The sequence below is a fragment of the Sprattus sprattus genome (genome assembly GCF_963457725.1).
Source record: "Sprattus sprattus genome assembly, chromosome: 12".
NCBI lineage: Eukaryota > Metazoa > Chordata > Actinopteri > Clupeiformes > Clupeidae > Sprattus > Sprattus sprattus.
The window spans coordinates 29,913,480-29,933,383 of NC_137910.1; the positions used below are offsets into that span (position 1 = coordinate 29,913,480).

A 19,904-nucleotide genomic window follows, 5' to 3' on the forward strand; every position below is an offset into this window, starting at 1 on the left:
GTGTTATGCCTTTCGTCCGTCCTTTCCGGTGGCTGAGTGTGTTGCTGTCAAGTTCACAGCAGATCCATGTGACTGAGGGGGTTGTTTGAGGCAGAGCCACGGCTTCAACGTTTAACGTTTGTCTCAGCTTCTCACTCTTCACCCATCCATGCAGACTTGGGCTATCTGACTCATTCAGAGGTCCGCTTTGTCTTGCTATGACAGCCAAGGATGGAAACGCCATTGATCTAACTGTTCATCAGCAAGTGTTTGTCTTCCTTCAGTCTCACAACCTTAAAACAAATAGTGACTGTATGTGTGGTGCAAATCTTAAACACAAATGCGTAGTGTGGTTTTGATGCAATAGGATTTGTTGTAGTTGACAAGACCATGCATCAAAAGAGGAAGTTCTCTTGTAATGCAACTGTAATTGAATTAGGCCAATGAATAGCTTTCTTTCAGTTATGTGTCAGAATAGAAACTTGGTATGGTAAATAATACTATATAAATACAAAATACATACAGATAACATATACATAGCCTATAACTATTTTCTCTTCTCTGGGTCAATTATCAATGCTGGAGTGATTTAATGCCTACTACAGTATAGGCAGGGGCATCGTGCTAATTAGTTATTTTCTTACATTTCTACTAGTCCTATAGGTTAGATAGTGGTAACCTCAATAGATAATTAATTACCCGTACAGGCCATGTTTATCTTGGGTGATTTTAAAGCTCTATTATGAAATCACGCCGACCTCTTTCAGAAGTTCCCTATAAATGGCTGTAGATCAGCATTTTATTACCTGAGATTTCACGACTGTCTCTTTAAGAGGGAGAGATAGGGAGAGTGAGTGAGTTTGATTCTCCCATCAAAATACGTCCTGTAGGCTTTCTCTGTGCACCGACACATTACAATAGCTGCACACACAGTGTAGTAAGATTGTAGAGAGAAATATACCAACACTACATCGCGATTTCATTTGGTATTAGGTAGCCTACTTTGTCATTATGAGAAGAGGTCCCTTTCTGTTTAACCACATTTTCAAATGTTTTTTAAATCAAAATAAGTGATTGAAAAGCTCTCGACACCCGGCTGCTATCGAGGACTTCATATACAATCCCAAGGCTTGAAGCACTCCAAAGTCAGCGCATTTTGTGACGGCGTTCAGGATTGAGGCAGATTGATGTTACAGGTGGGTGCAGTACATTCGTTGGAGCCTATTGTGTGGTGTCAAACGCACCCCTTCAAGAAATACGGCAATGAATAAGTTTAGTTATGAATGCCTCCTCGGTAATTTTTCATGTGGTGATTTTGCGTTGCGTCTGTCTTTTCCAGAACATTTTTAAGGATGGATTTGTATCGGTGTTTTAAATATTTCATCAACATATGTTTTTCTAGAAATATTTAGGAAGTTGGAATAAGAAATTCTGTTTAATTCTTTGATTTAATCACAACATTAACTGTTTCTACGCAGCGATATGGCAAAACTTAACCGAAATGGCTGGGATATGTGTGGTAAATATTGCCATTAGTTGTCACTAATAAACAGCCGTCAGTCAGCCTTGCTCCAGGATGCTAGTGTGAACTTAAACTCAATCTGACACAACCACATACATGATTAAATGTCAACACCTCTCTTTCTTTATCTCTCTCTCTCTCACACTCACGCACACACACACACACACACACACACACACACACACACACACACACACACACACACACACAAACACACACACTCGTATCTCTGGTTTGCATCTATCCTTTCTCATGACCCAGTTTAATTAAGAATCAAAATAGTCTTTGCACTGCCACTAGCAAGAGACTGCTGTTGATATACTGGCTTTTTAAATAGCAGTCCAGATGTCACCCCCACAGACTGTTTTGTTAGCGTGTGAACGACATAAGAAAGATCAAGGTGGAGAGGTTATTTCTGACTCAGATGCAATCTATAGGGCAGGAAAGTAGGTCAATATGGTCTTGGGGTGGGTGGGGGGACCCCTATTCCAATGTGGTTGCATGAGTAAATCGTAAAAAGTAGTCTCTTTCTAGTGAGGCACAATATCAACATGTACTATTAAGGTCACTCCTCTGACCAAATGGCTATGGTGATTTTTTTTCAAATCTGTTTTGTCATTGAGTCTCCATGTTCATGCTGAAGAATAGTATCAGTAACATCTTGTCTTATAGTTATTACACATGCAGTAGGCCTTGGGGATAGACTCTCTGTCACTGGTGTAAATAGGAGGGAGGGCAACCCAGAAATAAGGTGTGCTGTTCCTGTGATGAGTTTCTGTCGTGCAGCTTGCATTTATCTAGACAGGCGAACAGATATGACATGGACCCCTGACTGTGTGGTTATCGACAGAGCCCATATTGATGTTGGGCAGTAGTGCTGGGAGTTATTGATCTCCCCCTCCCCGCACCCTGGTTCCAGACGTCTCCTCCTGTGAGATATGGCCCAGAGCTGCTGATGGTGTGCACCAGTGGAGAGAGAGATGAATGAGTACACAAGTGAAGGAGAGATACGGTGCATGGCAAAGAAGTGAAAAATGATAGGCATTCTCTCTCTCTCTCTCTCTCTCTCTCTCTCTCTCTCTCTCTCTCTCTCTCTCTCTCTCTCACTCGTTCTGCCCGTTGTTAATGTGTACGCTCTGATAGAAAGGGGCGCCAAATGTCACACGTGAAATATCACAGGGTTTCCGAGCTGCATTATTCATTTGGCGCTCATATTTGACTAAAGTTCATTATGTTGATTTTTCATGTCACAGGAGAGCACTTTTCATATCCCCGGACCCCCAAATATATATTATTATATTAGACAGATCCCAATTCATGTTGGAGGTTTAATTATCATGCTTTGCCTTATCTTTACTTAGTTCATCTATGCTGTCATCATGAAATGTGTATTCAGAAATGAATGTGCTCTGTGTCATGATTGACTGCATAGGATATTGGCACTCTTCCCGTGTCTACTGAAAGTTTTATGTGAAATCGATGGACATCATCATTTCATATTCACATTTTGGCATCCATGTGCACCTGGGGATGATGGTAATCATGGTTAGAAGCTCATCTGTGCAGATAAAGGTGGATGCATTTCTCTCACTCACAAATTCTCTCCGCGTGTCTCTGCTCTCACTGCCTTCCTTCCCCACTGACCTTATTCTTAGCTGGAGCCCAGCTCAGTGATACGTCCTAAACCTCTCCTCATTACCCTCTCTCTCTCCTTTTCTTCTCGCTCTCCTATTCTGCTCTCCCGCTCTTTCACGCTTTCCCATTTCCCGTTTCCCTTTCTCTCTATTGATGTGTCTCTCCGTTTCCCTTCTTTCACTCTATTCCTGTCTCTCTATCTTCCTGCCCCTTTCTCTCTGTTTCCCCTTTGTATCTCTCTCTCTTTCTCTCTCAGGCAGTCCGAGCCTCTCCCTCTGGATGTAGTGTGTGTCGGTGGCTATGTTGAGACGATGGGCGCAGCCTGGAGGATGGGTAATGCTGTGGGAGCAGGAGGCTGGTTGTGTGCCCTGCTCTGTGCCTGGCTGTGGGATCAGACACGTGCCCAGTGCCCCGAGGGCTGCCAGTGCGCCTGGGAGAGCCACACGGTGCTGTGCATGGACGCAGGGCTCCACGAGGTGCCCGAGGACCTGCCCAAGGACACCGTCTCACTGCACCTGGAGCGCAACTTCATCCGTCGCATCCCCGAGCATGCCTTCAGCGAGCTGTTGCACCTGCAGGAACTTTACCTGTCGCACAACCGCATTGAGAGCCTGGCGTTGGGCGCGCTGCGGCACCTGAGCCCCGAGCTGCGCCTGCTGGACCTCTCGCACAACCAGCTGCGGCAGGCCACGAGCGAAGAGTTTGCCGGCACGCGCGCCAAGACGCGCCTCTACCACAACCCGTGGCACTGCGACTGCACCCTGCAGGAGCTCATGCAGACACTCAACCTGGAGCCCGAGACGGTCAATGGCATTGTGTGCGAGAGTTCCACCCGCAGCGCCGGCGAGGGCAGCCGCTGGGAGGAGCCGACCGCTGGCAGCCACGCCGGTCACTCACTGGTCAAGCTTCTGGATGCCGGCGTCAACTTCTGCAGTATGCAGCGCAAGACCACCGACGTGGCCATGCTGGTCACCATGTTCGTGTGGTTCTTCATGGTCATCTTGTACGTGGTCTATTACGTGCGGCAGAACCAGGCTGAGGCCCGACGACACCTGGAGTACCTCAAGAGTCTGCCCAGCCCCAAGAAGGCCCCCACAGAAACAGATACACTCAGCACAGGCTTCTGAGAGACACTGTGCAGGGCACCTTGTTTAAACCAGAGCTGGTGGAGGTCTGGAGGCAATATGTAGCTTACAACAACCAGTGGGGAAAACAGATAAACAGAATTTAACTTTGTTTTGCGGGGTTTTACTGGAAAACTAAACCAAGAGTCATACAGAAGGGCTCACTCTACCATGTAAAAATGTGATGTGATAGAGATTTGTAGCTATTGATACTTCTATGGCTTAATATGTGTTGATTGAGAACTGGTTTGTTTACAAATGTTTTCATAGGTATTTTGTCTTATTGTGTTGAAGGTTGGCTGTTTTCAAGCTTTATTGAAGAGGGGATTTTTCAAAAAACCAGCATAGCTGATTGCTGTCAGAAATGCTGATCAAGCAGAAATGAAAAGGAAATATGTCCACTTTCATCCTAATGACCTGATGGCTATGAGTGCTGATTTGAGGTGCTCATTTTCCCCAGATGACAATGGAATAATCCATTCGTGGCCACAGGATCAGAAATCACATCCAGGTTAGGCTCATTACTCTGTGGACCTATTTTTGTCCTTGAACGTGTGGTGCTGATAAAAACGGCCTCTTTCTCCTGCAGATGTGGGGGAGTGTGTGGCAATGTGAGTGAGTACTTTTAAGTAGGCATCGTACAAAATATTACTGTCTAGGGGGGTAGAGAAATTAATACCTGATTTAGAACGAGTTTAATAATTAAGCTCCACAGTGCTATAAATTAAATTGATTCTTTTTCATGTCTCTGTGGATCTTAGTACAACCCCAAGGGAGGTGTTACATATATAGATCAACCCACACCCTCTTTTAACAACCTTGAAATTCTGGTGTAATATAGGTACTGAATAAAATAACTTCACGTTTCAGATTGGCAGGTTAGTGTGGAGCCCACATACTACCAACAACCTGGAAAACACTGACAAACCTGTATTTGTGATTTTCTTCAGTCTACTGTACAATGTGAAATGTGTTGCATTCATCTTCAAGGCAAGTCTTCTGCTTCATCACTGTGAGTGGGGAAGCATCTGTGGTCTTTGTTTATGAGTATTCCCACTGTCTGCAGTTCATTTACAGAAGCGGGTAAATTAAAAGAGGAGGATTAAAACTTCCCTGGAAATCTCTTTTAGGCGTTCAAGTCTGGAGTCACTTGGTGTGGTGTGTCTTTGTGCTTTGTTGTCTATACAGTCTCATTGGCAGAACAACTTAAATGTTGTTGGTCCTCTCAGCTGTTCAAAGTGTATCTTGAAAACATGTGTATTGTGTAATTGTTTTTCTGAAGTTGTCTTTACATGTTTTGGATTCACAGTAAAGAGTCACAATCGTTGTCTGCTTTATGTTTTGTATAAGGAGAGGAACATTTTCTTGAATGAAGCTATTGTACTTTTTGCTTTAATTTCAATTATTTTTCCACTATTTAAAAGAGAAAGGGGGAATTCTGTCCTGTACGGTTTTCGTATATGTTTGTGTTATTTCTATGTCATTTTTAAAAAAGAAATACAATTAAAATGTCCATGGATTACAAAAATGATAAGCTATTTGTTAGTACTTTAACCTTATTATGTTACTACAATATTTTTTATAATACATAAAAAATGACCACAACTGCAAAACTACATCATAGTAAAAATGTCCAAAGTTTATATGATTTTAAGAAGTGGCAAACAATGTAAGGTCCTAAAATGTAAATGTAAACATACTGTTTATTGCTTCTCATGGAATAAATTAAATTGAATTGGAAAAAACAAACAAAAACAGTAAAAATCAAACATAGCGCTGTTTCATTCATCAAAATAATTCTACCTTTTATTGCTAAGGTCAAAAGTCATGAAGGAGATTGAGAACAGAGAGGTACAAAATCACAATCAATGAACAAGAGTACTGTTGATCACGGCTGGCAACGATTCCCATTTCTACTCTACCATGCTTAAAACTAGTATTTGAAAAAAAAAATACTGGAGAAGAAAAAATATCTTACATATACAAAATAATTTTTTGAACGTCTGTCCACTCTTTCCTGTTCTTGTTTTTTTGCTTTTTAGCTCTCCAGAAACACCAAACAAGAGGCAAAGAAAAAAGAAATCTAATAAAAAAAGGCCCACCCTTGTGCTGACCTCTATGCTCTGGCCCCTCAGGACTTGTCAGGGTATCCAATACTGAGGATGCAGCCCTCGTGTCACCGCTCTGCCATACAGAACCACAGTCGCACTAACCCAGCCAGGCTAGGCCAGGTCAGGGCGCCGTCACGTTTCCGGTGTTGGGACAAAAAGGAAAATCAAGGGGGGGTGTTGTGAAAAAATAAAAAATTTCCCCCCCACACCATCCTCTCGGTAAATAGAGAAAGTACAGAAGCGACTTCAGTCTGTTACTTGGTTTTTCTTTTATTTCGAATTTACATTTATTAAAACCGTAACAAAACAAAACAAAACAAAAAAAAGCAAAACAAAAATCATGATCACGACCATAATAATATTAATGTTTTTTATTATTATTAATAATAATATTAATAATAATAAAAAATACACACACCCTCACAAATTAAGACACCCCCTACCCTGGCCAATCACTGGCTACCCTTGGCACAAGAGAGGCTGGGCAATTGTCTTGTGCTAATATGCTGGGAGTGTTGGTCCGGGGCTCGCTGGCATGTGCTGCGTGGCATGTTCCAGTTCAGATGTGCCATCTATTTGCCAGGGCAGGGGGTGTAGCTTGTGTGAGGGGGCCAGATGGGAATTCAGGGTAAGAAGTGAGGGAATGTGGGGGGTTTAAGGGAAGGGGGATGGGCGTTGTTGACAATGACTGAATTTTTAAAAACCCACAGCACAGCCTCCTGCTGAGCTTCAACTGAGCTAGTCTGGACATTTTCAAGGCTTTAATTTTGTAGTTTGTTTTAAATCTCAGTGTGAGGTAGCTTTAAAAGATTACTATTCAAACAAAACAAAGCAAAAATTAAAATAAATTGACTGGGGAGAGATTCAAATTAAAAGGTTTCTGATAAGTGAAATTAAAAAATAGCCCCTAATCAGGGCACTCCAAAAAGGAAGTAGAGAAAGCAGGCTTCAAGTTGGAAAAATATTTTCCACTTTGAAACATGCTTTCCAAACAAAAAAATAAAAACTAAAATAAAAAATGCTGTATATATATGTATACACATATACATATATATACATATATACAGGTATAATATATAATCAGTATCTGGCTGTTAAAAAATACAGACTGTTTTACAACAATAGCACCATTGATTTTATTATAATACACAGTAATTTTCCATACACACTGTGGTGGTAGATGTCAGAATACCTGCACTTAGTACACTGTTTGAGTTTTGGTTGGTTTTGGGTAGATATATGCGTGGCGTGGGTGACTGAACACAGAGGAGGGGAGGAAAGGGTGGAGGGGGACTGCATCCTGCTGGGAAGATGGCCTTCTGTCTTAGGCTATGCACTCGGTTCCAGGCAACACTAGGGACCCACATCTCAACAATAAATAAATAAAAAAAAAACAAGACATGCGATAGTTTTCTTGCTTCTTTCACTCTGGCTTTTCCCTCTTTTCTTTTCGCCGTCATCATTCCAACTGCTGGAAAGGGGAGGTCAGCCCATGGTGGGTTAGAGAGATGGACGGGGGGGATGGATGGGGGTGTTGGGGTTTTGGGACATGAAGTGATTTTGGTGGTCTTTGTTGGGAGGAAATCACAGATGTATATTGCCGGTGCCTTTCAGTGCATATATCCTAGGAGTACGACTTAGAAAGCACTTTTTTACTTAGAAAAAAAAGAGTCCCGTTTTTTTTTTTTAGAAAAGTGTCTTGATCTTTCAATTTTTTTCCTGTTCCTTTCTTTCTTTTCTTTCTTTCGTTCTGTCTTCCTTGTTTTTTTGGAGTGTTTTTCCTCTCACGTTTTATATTCTTGTCTCATCTTGTCAGCCCTCTCTTTACAAGAAGCATACAGCACCAACATCAACGCCAAACTCCTGGTTGGGTCCACCGATGTCCATGGGGGCGATGTCCACGACGGGCAGGCGAGAGGTCTTCTGCGATCTGTACTCGATGACTGTCTTGCCCCATTGTCCTGTGTGTTTCTGTTAGATAAACCAGACCCAATGTTAGTTCATTCAGACAAATTCCTTTTATTATATGTAGAAAACTATGAATGTGTGTGTGTGTGTGTGTGTGTGAATATGTTTCATCTGGCGGTGCCTCACCGTGCAGCCATCCTCCAGCACGCTGTATGTGAAGCGGCTGTTGCCCTCGGCGCGGATCTCCACATCGTTGGAGCCCTGCAGCAGCACTGCCTTCTTCAGGTTGCCCGTGGCCGCGTCCATGTAGGCCACACTATTCTTGCAGTGGTAGGTGAGGTTCTGGGCAGCCTCTGTGGACAGCAGTCTGAGGAAGGTCATCTGGATGCTGGCAGTGTTGGCAGCCAGACTGTCATCGCCATAGCTGAACTATAGGGGGCAGAGTGGAGAGTGAGAGGAGGAACCGGACCTGACATCCATGGATTTTGGTCACTACCAGTAAACAAAAAATTGCTTCTGGGTGTGAAAAGCATGGTTTTGTAGCTCCAAGTGTACAGCACATGGGAAACAGTCATCATTAATAGAAGTATGGAGGATGGACTCACATGGAAACCACCATTAATGGTCTCGCCGAACCAGACGTGCTTGCGGTCGCTGCCCTTGCTGGACCACCAGTTCTTGCGTGGGATGCTGGAAGGCTTGGGATGCACGCAACTCTCGCCAGTCTCCATGTTGCAGAACACCTTGATGGCATCGACGGTGCAGCCCTGGTTAGGGTCAATCCAGTACTCGCCTGCACAGCAAACCAGAGGAGAGGCACAAGGATGAGAATCTTTTTAAAGCAGAGATATTTACTCAAGAGGCTAGAGACATTGTGGGGGCACAGTCACTGAATATCAAGCTGGTTGGCTATCCTCTCAACTGGCGTTCAGATGGACAATTTCTGCTGGGAACTGCCCGCTAAAATAAAGGGAACTCTTACACTGAATCAAGAGGGTATTATAAAGTATAAAAACATTAACATACTGTTGTACATTGCAACAGCTTCATATATTCATGTGAATGTTTCATGAGAATGTTTTCATGGACTTATCCAACAATAACATTTCTCTGGGAAGTGCACTGCACATTTGTTCTCCTCTTGCGATCTGGTTTCCATGGAAATGTGCCTCCATCCACTTACCGCTCTTCCAGTCCGGGTGGCACAGCTTGAGGTCCCTGCAGGTGCGGGCAGGGTTCTTCTTGGAGCCCTCGGGGCTGCGGATGTTCTCGATCTGGCTGTTAAGGGACTTGAGGGTGGCGTCCACCTCTGCATCGTGTTGGCGCAGGCCTCCGGCAGCCTGATCGGCCCGCATGTACCTCATGGGATCGGGACCCTTCTCGGGCTGACCCAGGCCAGCGAAAGCAGACATGTCGATGCCAGGGCCGGGAGGACCAGGAGGACCAGGGGGTCCAGAGTTACCAGGAGGACCCTGAGTAGAGAGACAGAGATGAGGAGGGGATGCTTCTTGAGTCGTGAGGCTTCTTCATACATGTTCAAGTAGCTATGTTAATCGTACCTCGACTGCAGAGGTAGGATAGTCTTTTCACTGACTATATGTAGTTTTATAGAGAGACAACGTTCAAGACTGACTTGGCGTGAGAATCGGTGAGATTGACAAAAAAGATTGACCAAAAAAGGTGTTTTTGGCGTGAAATACATTGAATTCAATTATATTTTCATGCTAGTGTGAGATAGGACATTAAAGCATATGTCTCATGCCAAAATATATAATGGTATCCGTTTCAACCTGCTGAAAACAAACTTGTGTTGTATTATCTTTCTGAATGTATGACATAGAAGCTAAACTCACAGAGGGACCAGTCTCGCCAGAACGTCCACGAGGTCCAGGAGGTCCGATAGGGCCGGGCATTCCATTGGAACCATCCTTTCCAGAAGGTCCAACTGGGCCAGGGGGTCCCTACACAGATAATGTGTTAACAGTTCAAAGATTAACATTTATCTATACTGTCAAAAGTATTAAGTATTTTGTAATTTTAAAGATGCCAAAAAGATGAAAAAAAACTTTTCACTTACTCTTGAACCAGCAGGGCCAGCAGGTCCAGTAGCACCCTGGTCACCAGCCTGACCCTATTGGGGGAAAATATCAAAGTAGATTTGATCAAAAAATAAACTCATAAATAAAACACATCAGTCAAATCAAATATCTGGTGGCGTGACACCATCTAGCCTGGAGGAAACAGAGGATGAGGAAACACTATGCAAATAGAACCCATCCTATTTCTGACTCATGTCCAACACTTGGGTCACATCAGGTCAGATCAGGCCACGGTTCTCCTGAAATATCCTGGGACCTGGTGTACAAACCAGCCAACCACAAGCAGCTAACAGAGGCCACAAGGTTGAGGCGTGCCACTTACAGGAGGTCCAGGCAGACCCTGAAGACCGGTGAAGCCTCTGTGTCCCTTCTGTCCTCTCTCTCCGCCCTCGCCGGCCTCTCCCTTGTCTCCGCGAGGTCCTTGGGGTCCCTGGGGTAGGAGGAAATAAGAAATTGATGAATCATTATTACCAAGGGAATAAGAAGTAGCAGAATGTAACACTTGTATCTAAAATTATTTCATATAAATGATGCATCAGCAATGAGGGTTTACACTGTAGGTCACCCACACAAGAGTGTTGACCAATAACACATTAAGTGCACTCTAAAGTGGGGAACTGTGGTAGGAATTGGACGTGTCTGGTGTGTGTGTGCCCCTTCTGATAGTGAGGGTTACTCACAGCCATGCCTCTGGCGCCAGCAGGTCCGGAAGGTCCAGCAGGTCCTTGGGGACCCTAAACATCAAAATCAGAAAGAGAATAGTTCAGAACAGGACATACACAAAGCACACAAAGCCATGAAGAAATGTACCAGTTGTGGCTCAGAACAGGACATACACAAAGCCATGAAGAAATGTACCAGTCATGGCAAAATTGAGTATGGAGTACATCATGTTTTCTGAAATAATAGTTTTTTGTTCTATCTGAGTGCAGTGCTCAGAAAATATAATTTGTTGTCATGTACCTACAGACATAAACCTTACTTCTGCTTCAGGTTATTTTCTCAAGTACTTGTCCATTTATATCGTTCCTCTTCCCTCCATCACTCTCTCCATCACCCCCCCCCCCCCCCCCCCCACCTCCCCCTCCTGTCGTCATGTCTTTTATCCTCTTGGAAAAGAACAGACCTATTCCAGAGACCAAGACAGATTTAATAGCCACCCCACCAGCCTGATTTGAGTCCCATATCATCCAGTGCATCAGGAGGGGCTCTGGTTTTCCCTGTGCTAGAGTCCAAATGTGTGCACTGTGCAGTGTGTGTGTGCTTGAGAGTTTGGACGGCTGGTGCAGTGTGTGTGTGTGTGCCACTTACGGCCTCTCCTCTGTCTCCCTGTTTGCCAGTCGGGCCGACGGGGCCGCCGGCACCAGTGGCACCTGGGGCACCAGGAGCGCCAACGGGACCAGTGTTACCACGGTCACCCTGAACAAATCACATGTGTCAGTCACAGGGCAGGGCAAAAAAAACAAAACAAATCTACATCAAAACACAGCTTTGCATGGGACGAACACAATTAACAGTGGCAGATCAAAGCAAACACCATTTTTACTGTAATGTGGAGTAATTCCTGTGGATTAATATTATGAAAAGGATAATTAATATTAGCTTATTATTAACTAATGATAATGGAGCCACTTGGTTCTTTGAATCTTAATAGAGGCAATTATGATTTCTTACCTTGATTCCAGTAGCACCATCTCTACCAGGAGGACCATCAGATCCAGGGTTGCCCTATGAAAACAGAACAGGTCTCAATTTAAAACCAGTTGATTCATCTAATATTGTCTTCCAATGTCTTCCCCTGTAACCCATCTCGTGTGCACTGAGTTCGCAAGGAGACAACATTTAATACTGGAGGTCATAATGGCATACAAACAATATAAGTTGCTATGCTACCAAAAATGTTTAATTTAATTAGTTACATTTAATTAGATGCAATGATTCTTAAATGTAGAAAATAATATATTAACTGCTAATTGAAAATATATATATAATAGTGCTGCATTTCGATTCAGTCTTGGTAAGAAACACACTCCTTATCTAGCCACTGCCAGAGAAGGCAGAGACCTGGGCAGACGCCTGCAGGCAACACCCACCTCTCTACCATGCTCCCCAGCAGGGCCTGTCAGACCAGGGGGACCAACTGGGCCAGGGGGTCCACGGTCTCCAGGGCCACCAGGAGCTCCCTGCTTTCCAGGCTCACCCTGTGATGAGAGGATGAAAACAGAACTGATTGTTAATGAGGATCCAGAACATTCACACTGATTGTATATTTAATAAACAGTATATGGATTGGATTGATGGGTGTAATTAATGACAAAAGGAGGTTTGCATGGTCTATGTCTAGTTCATTAACTGCTAAGAAATGTAGTGTTTTTTTTTGAGTGTCACTCACAGATGGTCCAGGCAGGCCAGGGAAGCCTCTCTCACCACGCTGTCCGGGAAGACCCACAATACCACGGTTGCCAGCCAGACCCTGAGGCCCAGAGGGACCGTCGGGACCCTGGAAGAGGAAAGAGAAAATCAAACATCAATTTCCAATAACAAACCACAAGAGTTCAAATCAAGACATTAATGCAGTGTGCCTCTAACCATGCAGTAAGTCTTAAGGTCCAATTTGCCCTCGTTATTTTTCAATTTTTCATTAATTGCCCTTATTGAATATTTATTATGCCACATAGTACATGGCCTTGTGTTCAGGGCCATAACACACGGCATTGTGGGACTATATTTGGCTAAATTATACCAATGGAGATGAAGGTAAAAATGATCTATTGCTCAACATATCTGTCTCTTTCTCAGGCACTTCTGAATTTGAATACATTACCGAACGGTCAAGCACAGGTGGCTAATAATTACGCCACGGTGACAGACAATCTAGACATGCCCTTCCAGGCATTTTTTTGTTGTGTTCTTGTCTGTCTGAGTTGTCTAATAATGAGCACTCTTTGTCAGGGTCTTAAAGGCAGGGCGAGAGGCAGATCTCTAAGTGACAAAAAGCCTTGGATTTACAGAGTGCCTCATCAAGTCACAGGAAATGGAGCCCTTTGAATGGTGTTCTAATCCTTTGTGACTATTGGAGTGCATCTCTATAAAGTGTAAGGCCTTGACATAGACAAACAATAGGCTGAACCAGTTAAAGCACTTATACAAAGCTACGCCTTAAGAAATCAGCATATTAAATAAATGGATGAGAGGAAGGATAGATTGGATGGGTAGGTGGGGGTAGATTCAGGTGGACAGATTCAATAAATTGACTGGTATTAAGGAGAGAGGAGAAAACTGTAATTTAGCTTATGCTTTTATCCAAATATGGATAAAATATGGATGGATTGATAGAAGAAGAAAATGGATGGTTGATAGATTGATTGAGGTTTGTGGGTGCACTGCAAACTAACACAAAGACAGTGTTGAACTAATTTTCATTCCCATTATGCAATTATACATACATTATACATGCATTATACACATTTTGGAAATGGTTTTGTGTAGTTTTTGCCTACAGAGAGTGCTAAAACATTCCTTAGCACTGAGATATAACTGACTGGAACATGCTACAGACTACAGGGGACTAGGGTGAAAAATGTTCAGAAATCCTACACTTAAAAAAATAATCATGGAATACTTCAAAAAACAAAAGCTTTCATTGTGCAACCTGGGGTGTAGTTCAGAATATGAAATTAGAGAAATGCTGTTTGTAGGAGTTGTGTGCAGAATAACTCTTCTTTCAGATAAGTGGTAGGAGCTTTTACCTTTAGGTACATTCTGATCAATTTGGGTAATCATGGATAGTTGACAGGTGTGGACAGGACAGGACAGGTCATGGACAGGTGTTTCAGGGTATGGATGACTTGACATACGGGTGGGATGAAATTTCTTGGTGTACCAAATAGGGTCAACACAGTTGTGCAGTTCTACTTTGTCAACAGCACAACCTACTGTCTCTTCCGGGGTCAAATTGAGAATAGAGTGGTCACAGAGAGGTCACTTACAGGGGGACCATCCTCTCCAGGCTCTCCTTTCTCTCCAGAGGTTCCAGCAGGCCCGCGCAGCCCCGCGTCTCCCTGTCTGCCTGGGGGACCACCGTCACCACGCACACCCTTAGGACCGTCTTTACCGGGAGGACCAGCAGGGCCAGAAGGACCAGGGTTACCCTGAGGTAGGGACAGACAAAAAAGGGTCAATAAAATATATATGTAGACAAGGAGAGAGTGTTGATATGCACACCTGTGACTGAAGATGCATTACAAAGGTTGGTATGCTGCATCACTGTAATGGCATTCAGTACATTTCAATGCCTCATCAATCGCTTCACTTCTCAATAAAACTTCAATTGTTTGATGGTCATCTGCAAAGAGACTAGAGCGTAGAATGTTTATTTGACACAGCGGATGCTGCGCTGACCCCAGCAGCACTAACAGGACCAGAAGTAATGGAGACGTATTAGATGTCACTCAGCTCTAAATCAAACCTAAATTATTTTTCACTTTCATCTTGGTTCTTGACTGTTGTCCCTTAGGTTGATGCTCAAATGTGAACTTGAGGTGGAACAAATAATCTAATAAAACGTTCAAATGCCTCAGCATCCAAATCTAAATCACAATCGCAATGCCATTCTTGCACTGGAGAAGGGAACAATTTGTTGTGAGTGACTTCACAAAGCACCTGCTGTCGATACTCTATTTCACAGGCGGGTGAACATCTAGACCATGCATTAAAATCAATCTATGGGACAATAGATCATTAAAACTAAAAGTGGATGAGCACATTTGATCATATCTGTCAGATGCATGGCACGGGTAATTCAAATCTGCATAAGCTCCGAAACTGAAAATGTTTACTGAGCAACACTGCGTGGCTTTTTCCTTGGGGTTTCGTACAGTAGTTGTTGACTATGAAAGCCGAATGAGCGTATTATCGGGACTGTGAAATCAGGGAGACAAGCAGAGCATTGAATTAATAGCTTCTGAAGTGAAAGTGACAGCCGTTAATGGATCATTACGCGATAATTTATGGTTGTTAGACGCTGCAGACGTGGCCTGTAGAGCACACAGCGATCACAAAGACCTGCCTAATGAATAATGCACTCATACAGTATGATCACTCGACAGGGCTGAGGGATTGCCAGGCCGCCACGAGGTGTTCAACTGACACGTGGGACCCAGAAGAATGTAAGGAGTAGCACAACATCACTGACCCACACTACAGATAGATAAATAGATCCTCATCCTAATCCTGCACTACAGACAATGAAGATTACAGATAATGAAGAGGGCGGCTTATGTTTACAGCCGGGTGAAATAGCCAACTGCATCAACATAATTACATGTGATTATAAAAACAAGGACACACCTCTTCAGCCTAAGAAATACCACAGGAGATATAGAGAGTAACTATTTACTAGTGATCTGAATGTGGCCAGGGACAGCTCATAATGTCATCACACCCCCTTTTGAGTACAGCCTCTTTGGATGCACGAACACTGCCTTCAGTGCATCAATTAAACGTTATAGTCACCTATAAATAGATCATTTATGCTACTGAAAGGCTGAGCTGTCTCAGTTAGTATGCTAATTATAATGCAAATTATTTAATAATAATTATTACAGTTGTTGACAGACTCTGCTATTATCCTACACTGTATTTCACTATGACATATGATAAGCATATTTGACTCTGAATGAAATTTCACAGTTTTTCTACATGTTTACACATCCTTAATTGAATTGTAGGTGTGTGTGGTACTTACATTGGGGCCTGGGGGTCCCACTCTTCCTGCGGATCCAGGGAAACCAGTGGCACCCTACGTGAAGGGCAGACACAGGTTATTGATATTCTCAAACAATTTCCTGCATAATTTTGCACAAATGAATACACTACATTTATACACTATATGTATGTATTCACTACACATGTTGCACTACCATAGTACAAACATACATAACGTACATGAGACTATACTATACACTACTCATATTCACAGATTTTGTATTTTAACCATGAATAATGCCATTTATTTTGCACTGCTGATAAGATGCTAACTGCATGTTATTGACACAAATTGAATGTAATCTAATCTATTGTATTCTAATTTAATGTAAACAGTCCATTAGGTACAGAACTCATGTGGTGAGGGATATTTCACACACTGGATGGCTGGAGAGAATATTAGGATGTCAGACTTACTGGGGGTCCTTGGGCACCACGAGCACCTTTAGGTCCAGACACACCAGTGGGTCCCTTCACAAAAGAAACGTAGACTTAATCTCAGCAAGGACATACCTATATACACCTATATACAAATTCTAATGTAATGTTGAAAGAGCTGCTGTCACAGTAGGCAGGGTTCCTGTAAAGTCTTAAAAAAGACTCAAAAGAATGAGCAAAGAAAGTACCTGAGGTCCAGGAGCTCCAGAGGGTCCCTGTGGGCCAGGAGCACCGGCATCACCCTTCTGTCCAGACTCACCCTGATCTCCCTTGATACCAGGCTGACCATCAGAGCCCTGAGGGGGGAACAGAACATCTTAAGAAACGGGATACAATGTTGGGATATTTCAGGACTGAGATGAGGAAGTTTATCAATGTATTTATTTATTTTCTGATTACTATTCATTTTTGTCACACATTTGGTCCATGAATTAATTAACCAATCCATTAGTTGGTCATTAACCAATCAGCTGATATTAACCAATCAATTACTCAATCAATCAATGATCACATGTCCTCTCTCAGTGTCACAGCATTCCACAATGTATCTTTCTTAAAAAAACAGCAAATGCCCAATTCCTTTGGAGGAACAGATGTTAAAACCTTCAGTTGTCTCGGGTGCTTTGAGCCTACTGCCATTTGAGGGTAGAAGTGGAGTGTGCACAGCATGTCTAACACCTGATATACTGAATGTCACCCTCCAAAAGGTCCCATCCTGCTTCTATGAATGACATGTCAATCTGGACCAAGGTTAGCAGTCCTATACGATCCCATATGGGCATATTTCCATCGTGGACAGTACTGTGAGCTGCACACACGTGTACATGCAACATCAAATCTGGGAATGCCCGATTGGAACGGATATTACATGCTTCATTTGGATCACTTTACAGATACTGACCTCTGTCACAGTCAGTAAGATTGTCTCTAGTCTATAATTTGTCAAGCGAAGAGTGCTGTGGCAGTTCAATGACCTCCACTAACGACGAGAACGTAATGGGTTCATGGCGGTCATACTTACAGGAGGACCAGCAAATCCAGCGGGACCTGGGGGACCAGTCTCACCCCTGTCACCCTACAGAGAGGCAGAACATGGACTGGTTAGCACTGCCTGAGGCCATCACTATCAGCAGGGTTACCATGGAGCTCATTTACTATAGAGGCTGGGAGCTCCTTCAAATAAACTCTTGGCATTGAGGGTTTCTTTCAGATTTCATCAACATCAAATTGATTCAATTGAATGACTTTAAACAGTGTAGCTTAGACATTTATTCATTTATTCAGAGTTGACAGTATCTCAACCGGTAAGCATTGAAAAGTTGTCACAATATAATGCAGGGTTGGCTAAAATCGCATTTATTTCTGTAATTTTAAGATAATTTCCTAAATTTCTACAAAGTGTGTGTGTGTGTTTGTGTACTTACAGGAGCACCACGGGCACCAGCAGCTCCATGAGGTCCAGCAGGGCCGGATTCTCCCTGGAGGAGGAAACAAGTGCACACGCATGAGAGAGAGAGATAAATGAAAGAAAGGGCGGAGGGAGGTAGGAAAGATGAAAGGGAGCATGAAGTGTGATAAGGATGGAACTGTCAAGTTTAACAGGCGTAGACAAATAACATTAAAAATATATATATCTCATGAGTGTAAACAGCGTCTGAAAATCCAGCCCATCCCTCTCAGAGTGTAACTCTCACCTTCTCGCCATTAGGACCGCCAGGGCCAGGAGGACCGATAGGTCCAGTCAAACCCTGTAGAGATAGAGAAGGGTACAGTATCAGATACAAATAATTGCTTCAGGTGAGCATACACTGCTCGGCAAAATGAGTGCTTTACAGAGACAAATATGTGGGATGCTGCTTGGAAAAAGCAAAAAATAAAAAAGTGCTGGAAGTGTGTGAACATTCTGTTTTACATAACCTCTCTCGGCTAAAAAATGCTAAATTCAAAGTGTGTGGGCAGATCGGTGTCTGCAGTAGGAACACAGTGTGTTTGTGTGTGTGTGCAGGGGGATGTCACATTGATGGTAATGAGCACTGCAGACATGACAGCAAGATAGGGAGACACTCACTCTTCCACCATCTTTGCCAGAAGCACCCTCAGGTCCTTTCTCACCATTGTCGCCCTGTGGGAGAGAAGCAAGGACAGGTTTTAGCATATGCGCTAGCACTTCCTCTGTAGCCAGCCTAGACATGCCAATCATAATCATGCTAGGTCACCCCTATAGTTTCATATGCTCTAATATAAAAATATATAAAATAATACATATGTGTTCATCTGTTCACAGCCTCATAGAGGATTTGAATGTCTTTCTTAGTAACAAAGAGAGTTCAGAATACAGTAGATTTGGTTTTGTTTTAGTACATTTTAAAATATATAAGAACTTAAATGTCAGAATGTCCTGGTCCTTAGCAAAGCTTGTTCTCAGCTACAATGTATCTCAGGCAATTGTGGTAAGGCACTCACTCTGTCTCCCTTGGGTCCTGAGATGCCACCAGGTCCTCTCTCTCCGGGCATACCCTGCAGGCCGGGGGGTCCCTGGGCACCAGAAGCGCCACCTGGCCCAATAGCACCCTGGAGAAAAGGCACAGGAAGGATGAACCTCCACTTAAAGGCTGATGAGAGCTCTAAACTGTGAGGTGTGGACGCTTAATAGGTGCCTGTGTGAAGCAGGTTTCAAAGGCTAGTGTGTTAGATCAATCGACACTTTAAGGTAATTTTCAGATGCGACAACACAAGCACAGTACAACATGTGGTCAGAATGAAGAGACATTGAGACATTTCATCCTTGACTGATCCTAGCCTCTGTCGACTACAGGCATTGTCTGTCCACTAACCACTGGCCTTCTTGAGAGGACCATACCTTGTGGCATTCAGGTCCATCTCTGATGTGATTCATTTGCCAGGGATTTGGCATGTTATGTGTGTGCTGTATGTGTATGTTATTGTTTGTTTATCTCGTGGAAACAGCTTCTCTGTATGTTTTACCTTGGGTCCATCAGTTCCTGGAGTTCCAGGGAGACCACGGGGTCCCTGCAGACCCTGAGGCCCAGCGCTGCCTCTCTCTCCTGGGAAACCACGCTCACCCTGTAGGCACAAGCACACCAGCCAATATTACAACATGAATGAGAAACGGGCAAAGCCATTAAGAGATGAATGAGGGAGAAGAAGACGCCTGCGGAGGCCAGGAGACTTACTCTTGGTCCTGTAGCCCCGCCAGGGCCCGCCTCTCCAGGGACACCCTGAATAGAAAGAAGGAGAGGGAAAGGGGACGTGAGCACCACTGTTTGCATTTCAGATCAGACTCCAAGGTCATACTGACTGT

General features: G+C 43.5%; 2 protein-coding genes across 2 annotated transcripts in view; one reads left to right on the forward strand and one right to left on the reverse strand.

Moving 5' to 3' along the window:
- Positions 1-3,447: 3,447 nt before the first annotated feature.
- LOC308373631 (leucine-rich repeat-containing protein 3-like) lies at positions 3,448-4,263 on the forward strand (the record flags this gene model as incomplete). The annotated part of the gene is made up of 1 exon (XM_080849207.1): positions 3,448-4,263. The coding sequence occupies one exon, from the start codon at positions 3,448-3,450 to the stop codon at positions 4,261-4,263; it is 816 nt and encodes a 271-aa protein (XP_080705333.1).
- Positions 4,264-6,620: 2,357 nt separating this feature from the next.
- Positions 6,621-19,904, reverse strand: part of col2a1b (collagen, type II, alpha 1b) — a 43,450-nt gene continuing 30,166 nt past the window's right edge. Inside the window, exons 32-54 of the mRNA XM_080848942.1 lie at positions 19,777-19,821; positions 19,568-19,666; positions 19,046-19,153; positions 18,651-18,704; positions 18,277-18,330; positions 18,007-18,060; positions 17,604-17,657; positions 16,771-16,878; positions 16,562-16,615; positions 16,125-16,178; positions 14,368-14,529; positions 12,771-12,878; positions 12,472-12,579; positions 12,053-12,106; positions 11,690-11,797; positions 11,059-11,112; positions 10,701-10,808; positions 10,357-10,410; positions 10,133-10,240; positions 9,463-9,751; positions 8,885-9,072; positions 8,466-8,708; positions 6,621-8,342 (exon numbers count right to left, since the gene is read on the reverse strand). Coding sequence (XP_080705068.1) covers positions 8,196-8,342; positions 8,466-8,708; positions 8,885-9,072; positions 9,463-9,751; positions 10,133-10,240; positions 10,357-10,410; positions 10,701-10,808; positions 11,059-11,112; positions 11,690-11,797; positions 12,053-12,106; positions 12,472-12,579; positions 12,771-12,878; positions 14,368-14,529; positions 16,125-16,178; positions 16,562-16,615; positions 16,771-16,878; positions 17,604-17,657; positions 18,007-18,060; positions 18,277-18,330; positions 18,651-18,704; positions 19,046-19,153; positions 19,568-19,666; positions 19,777-19,821 — 2,415 coding nt within the window. The 3' untranslated portion in view covers positions 6,621-8,195. The remainder of the gene's footprint in view (positions 8,343-8,465; positions 8,709-8,884; positions 9,073-9,462; positions 9,752-10,132; positions 10,241-10,356; positions 10,411-10,700; positions 10,809-11,058; positions 11,113-11,689; positions 11,798-12,052; positions 12,107-12,471; positions 12,580-12,770; positions 12,879-14,367; positions 14,530-16,124; positions 16,179-16,561; positions 16,616-16,770; positions 16,879-17,603; positions 17,658-18,006; positions 18,061-18,276; positions 18,331-18,650; positions 18,705-19,045; positions 19,154-19,567; positions 19,667-19,776; positions 19,822-19,904) is intronic.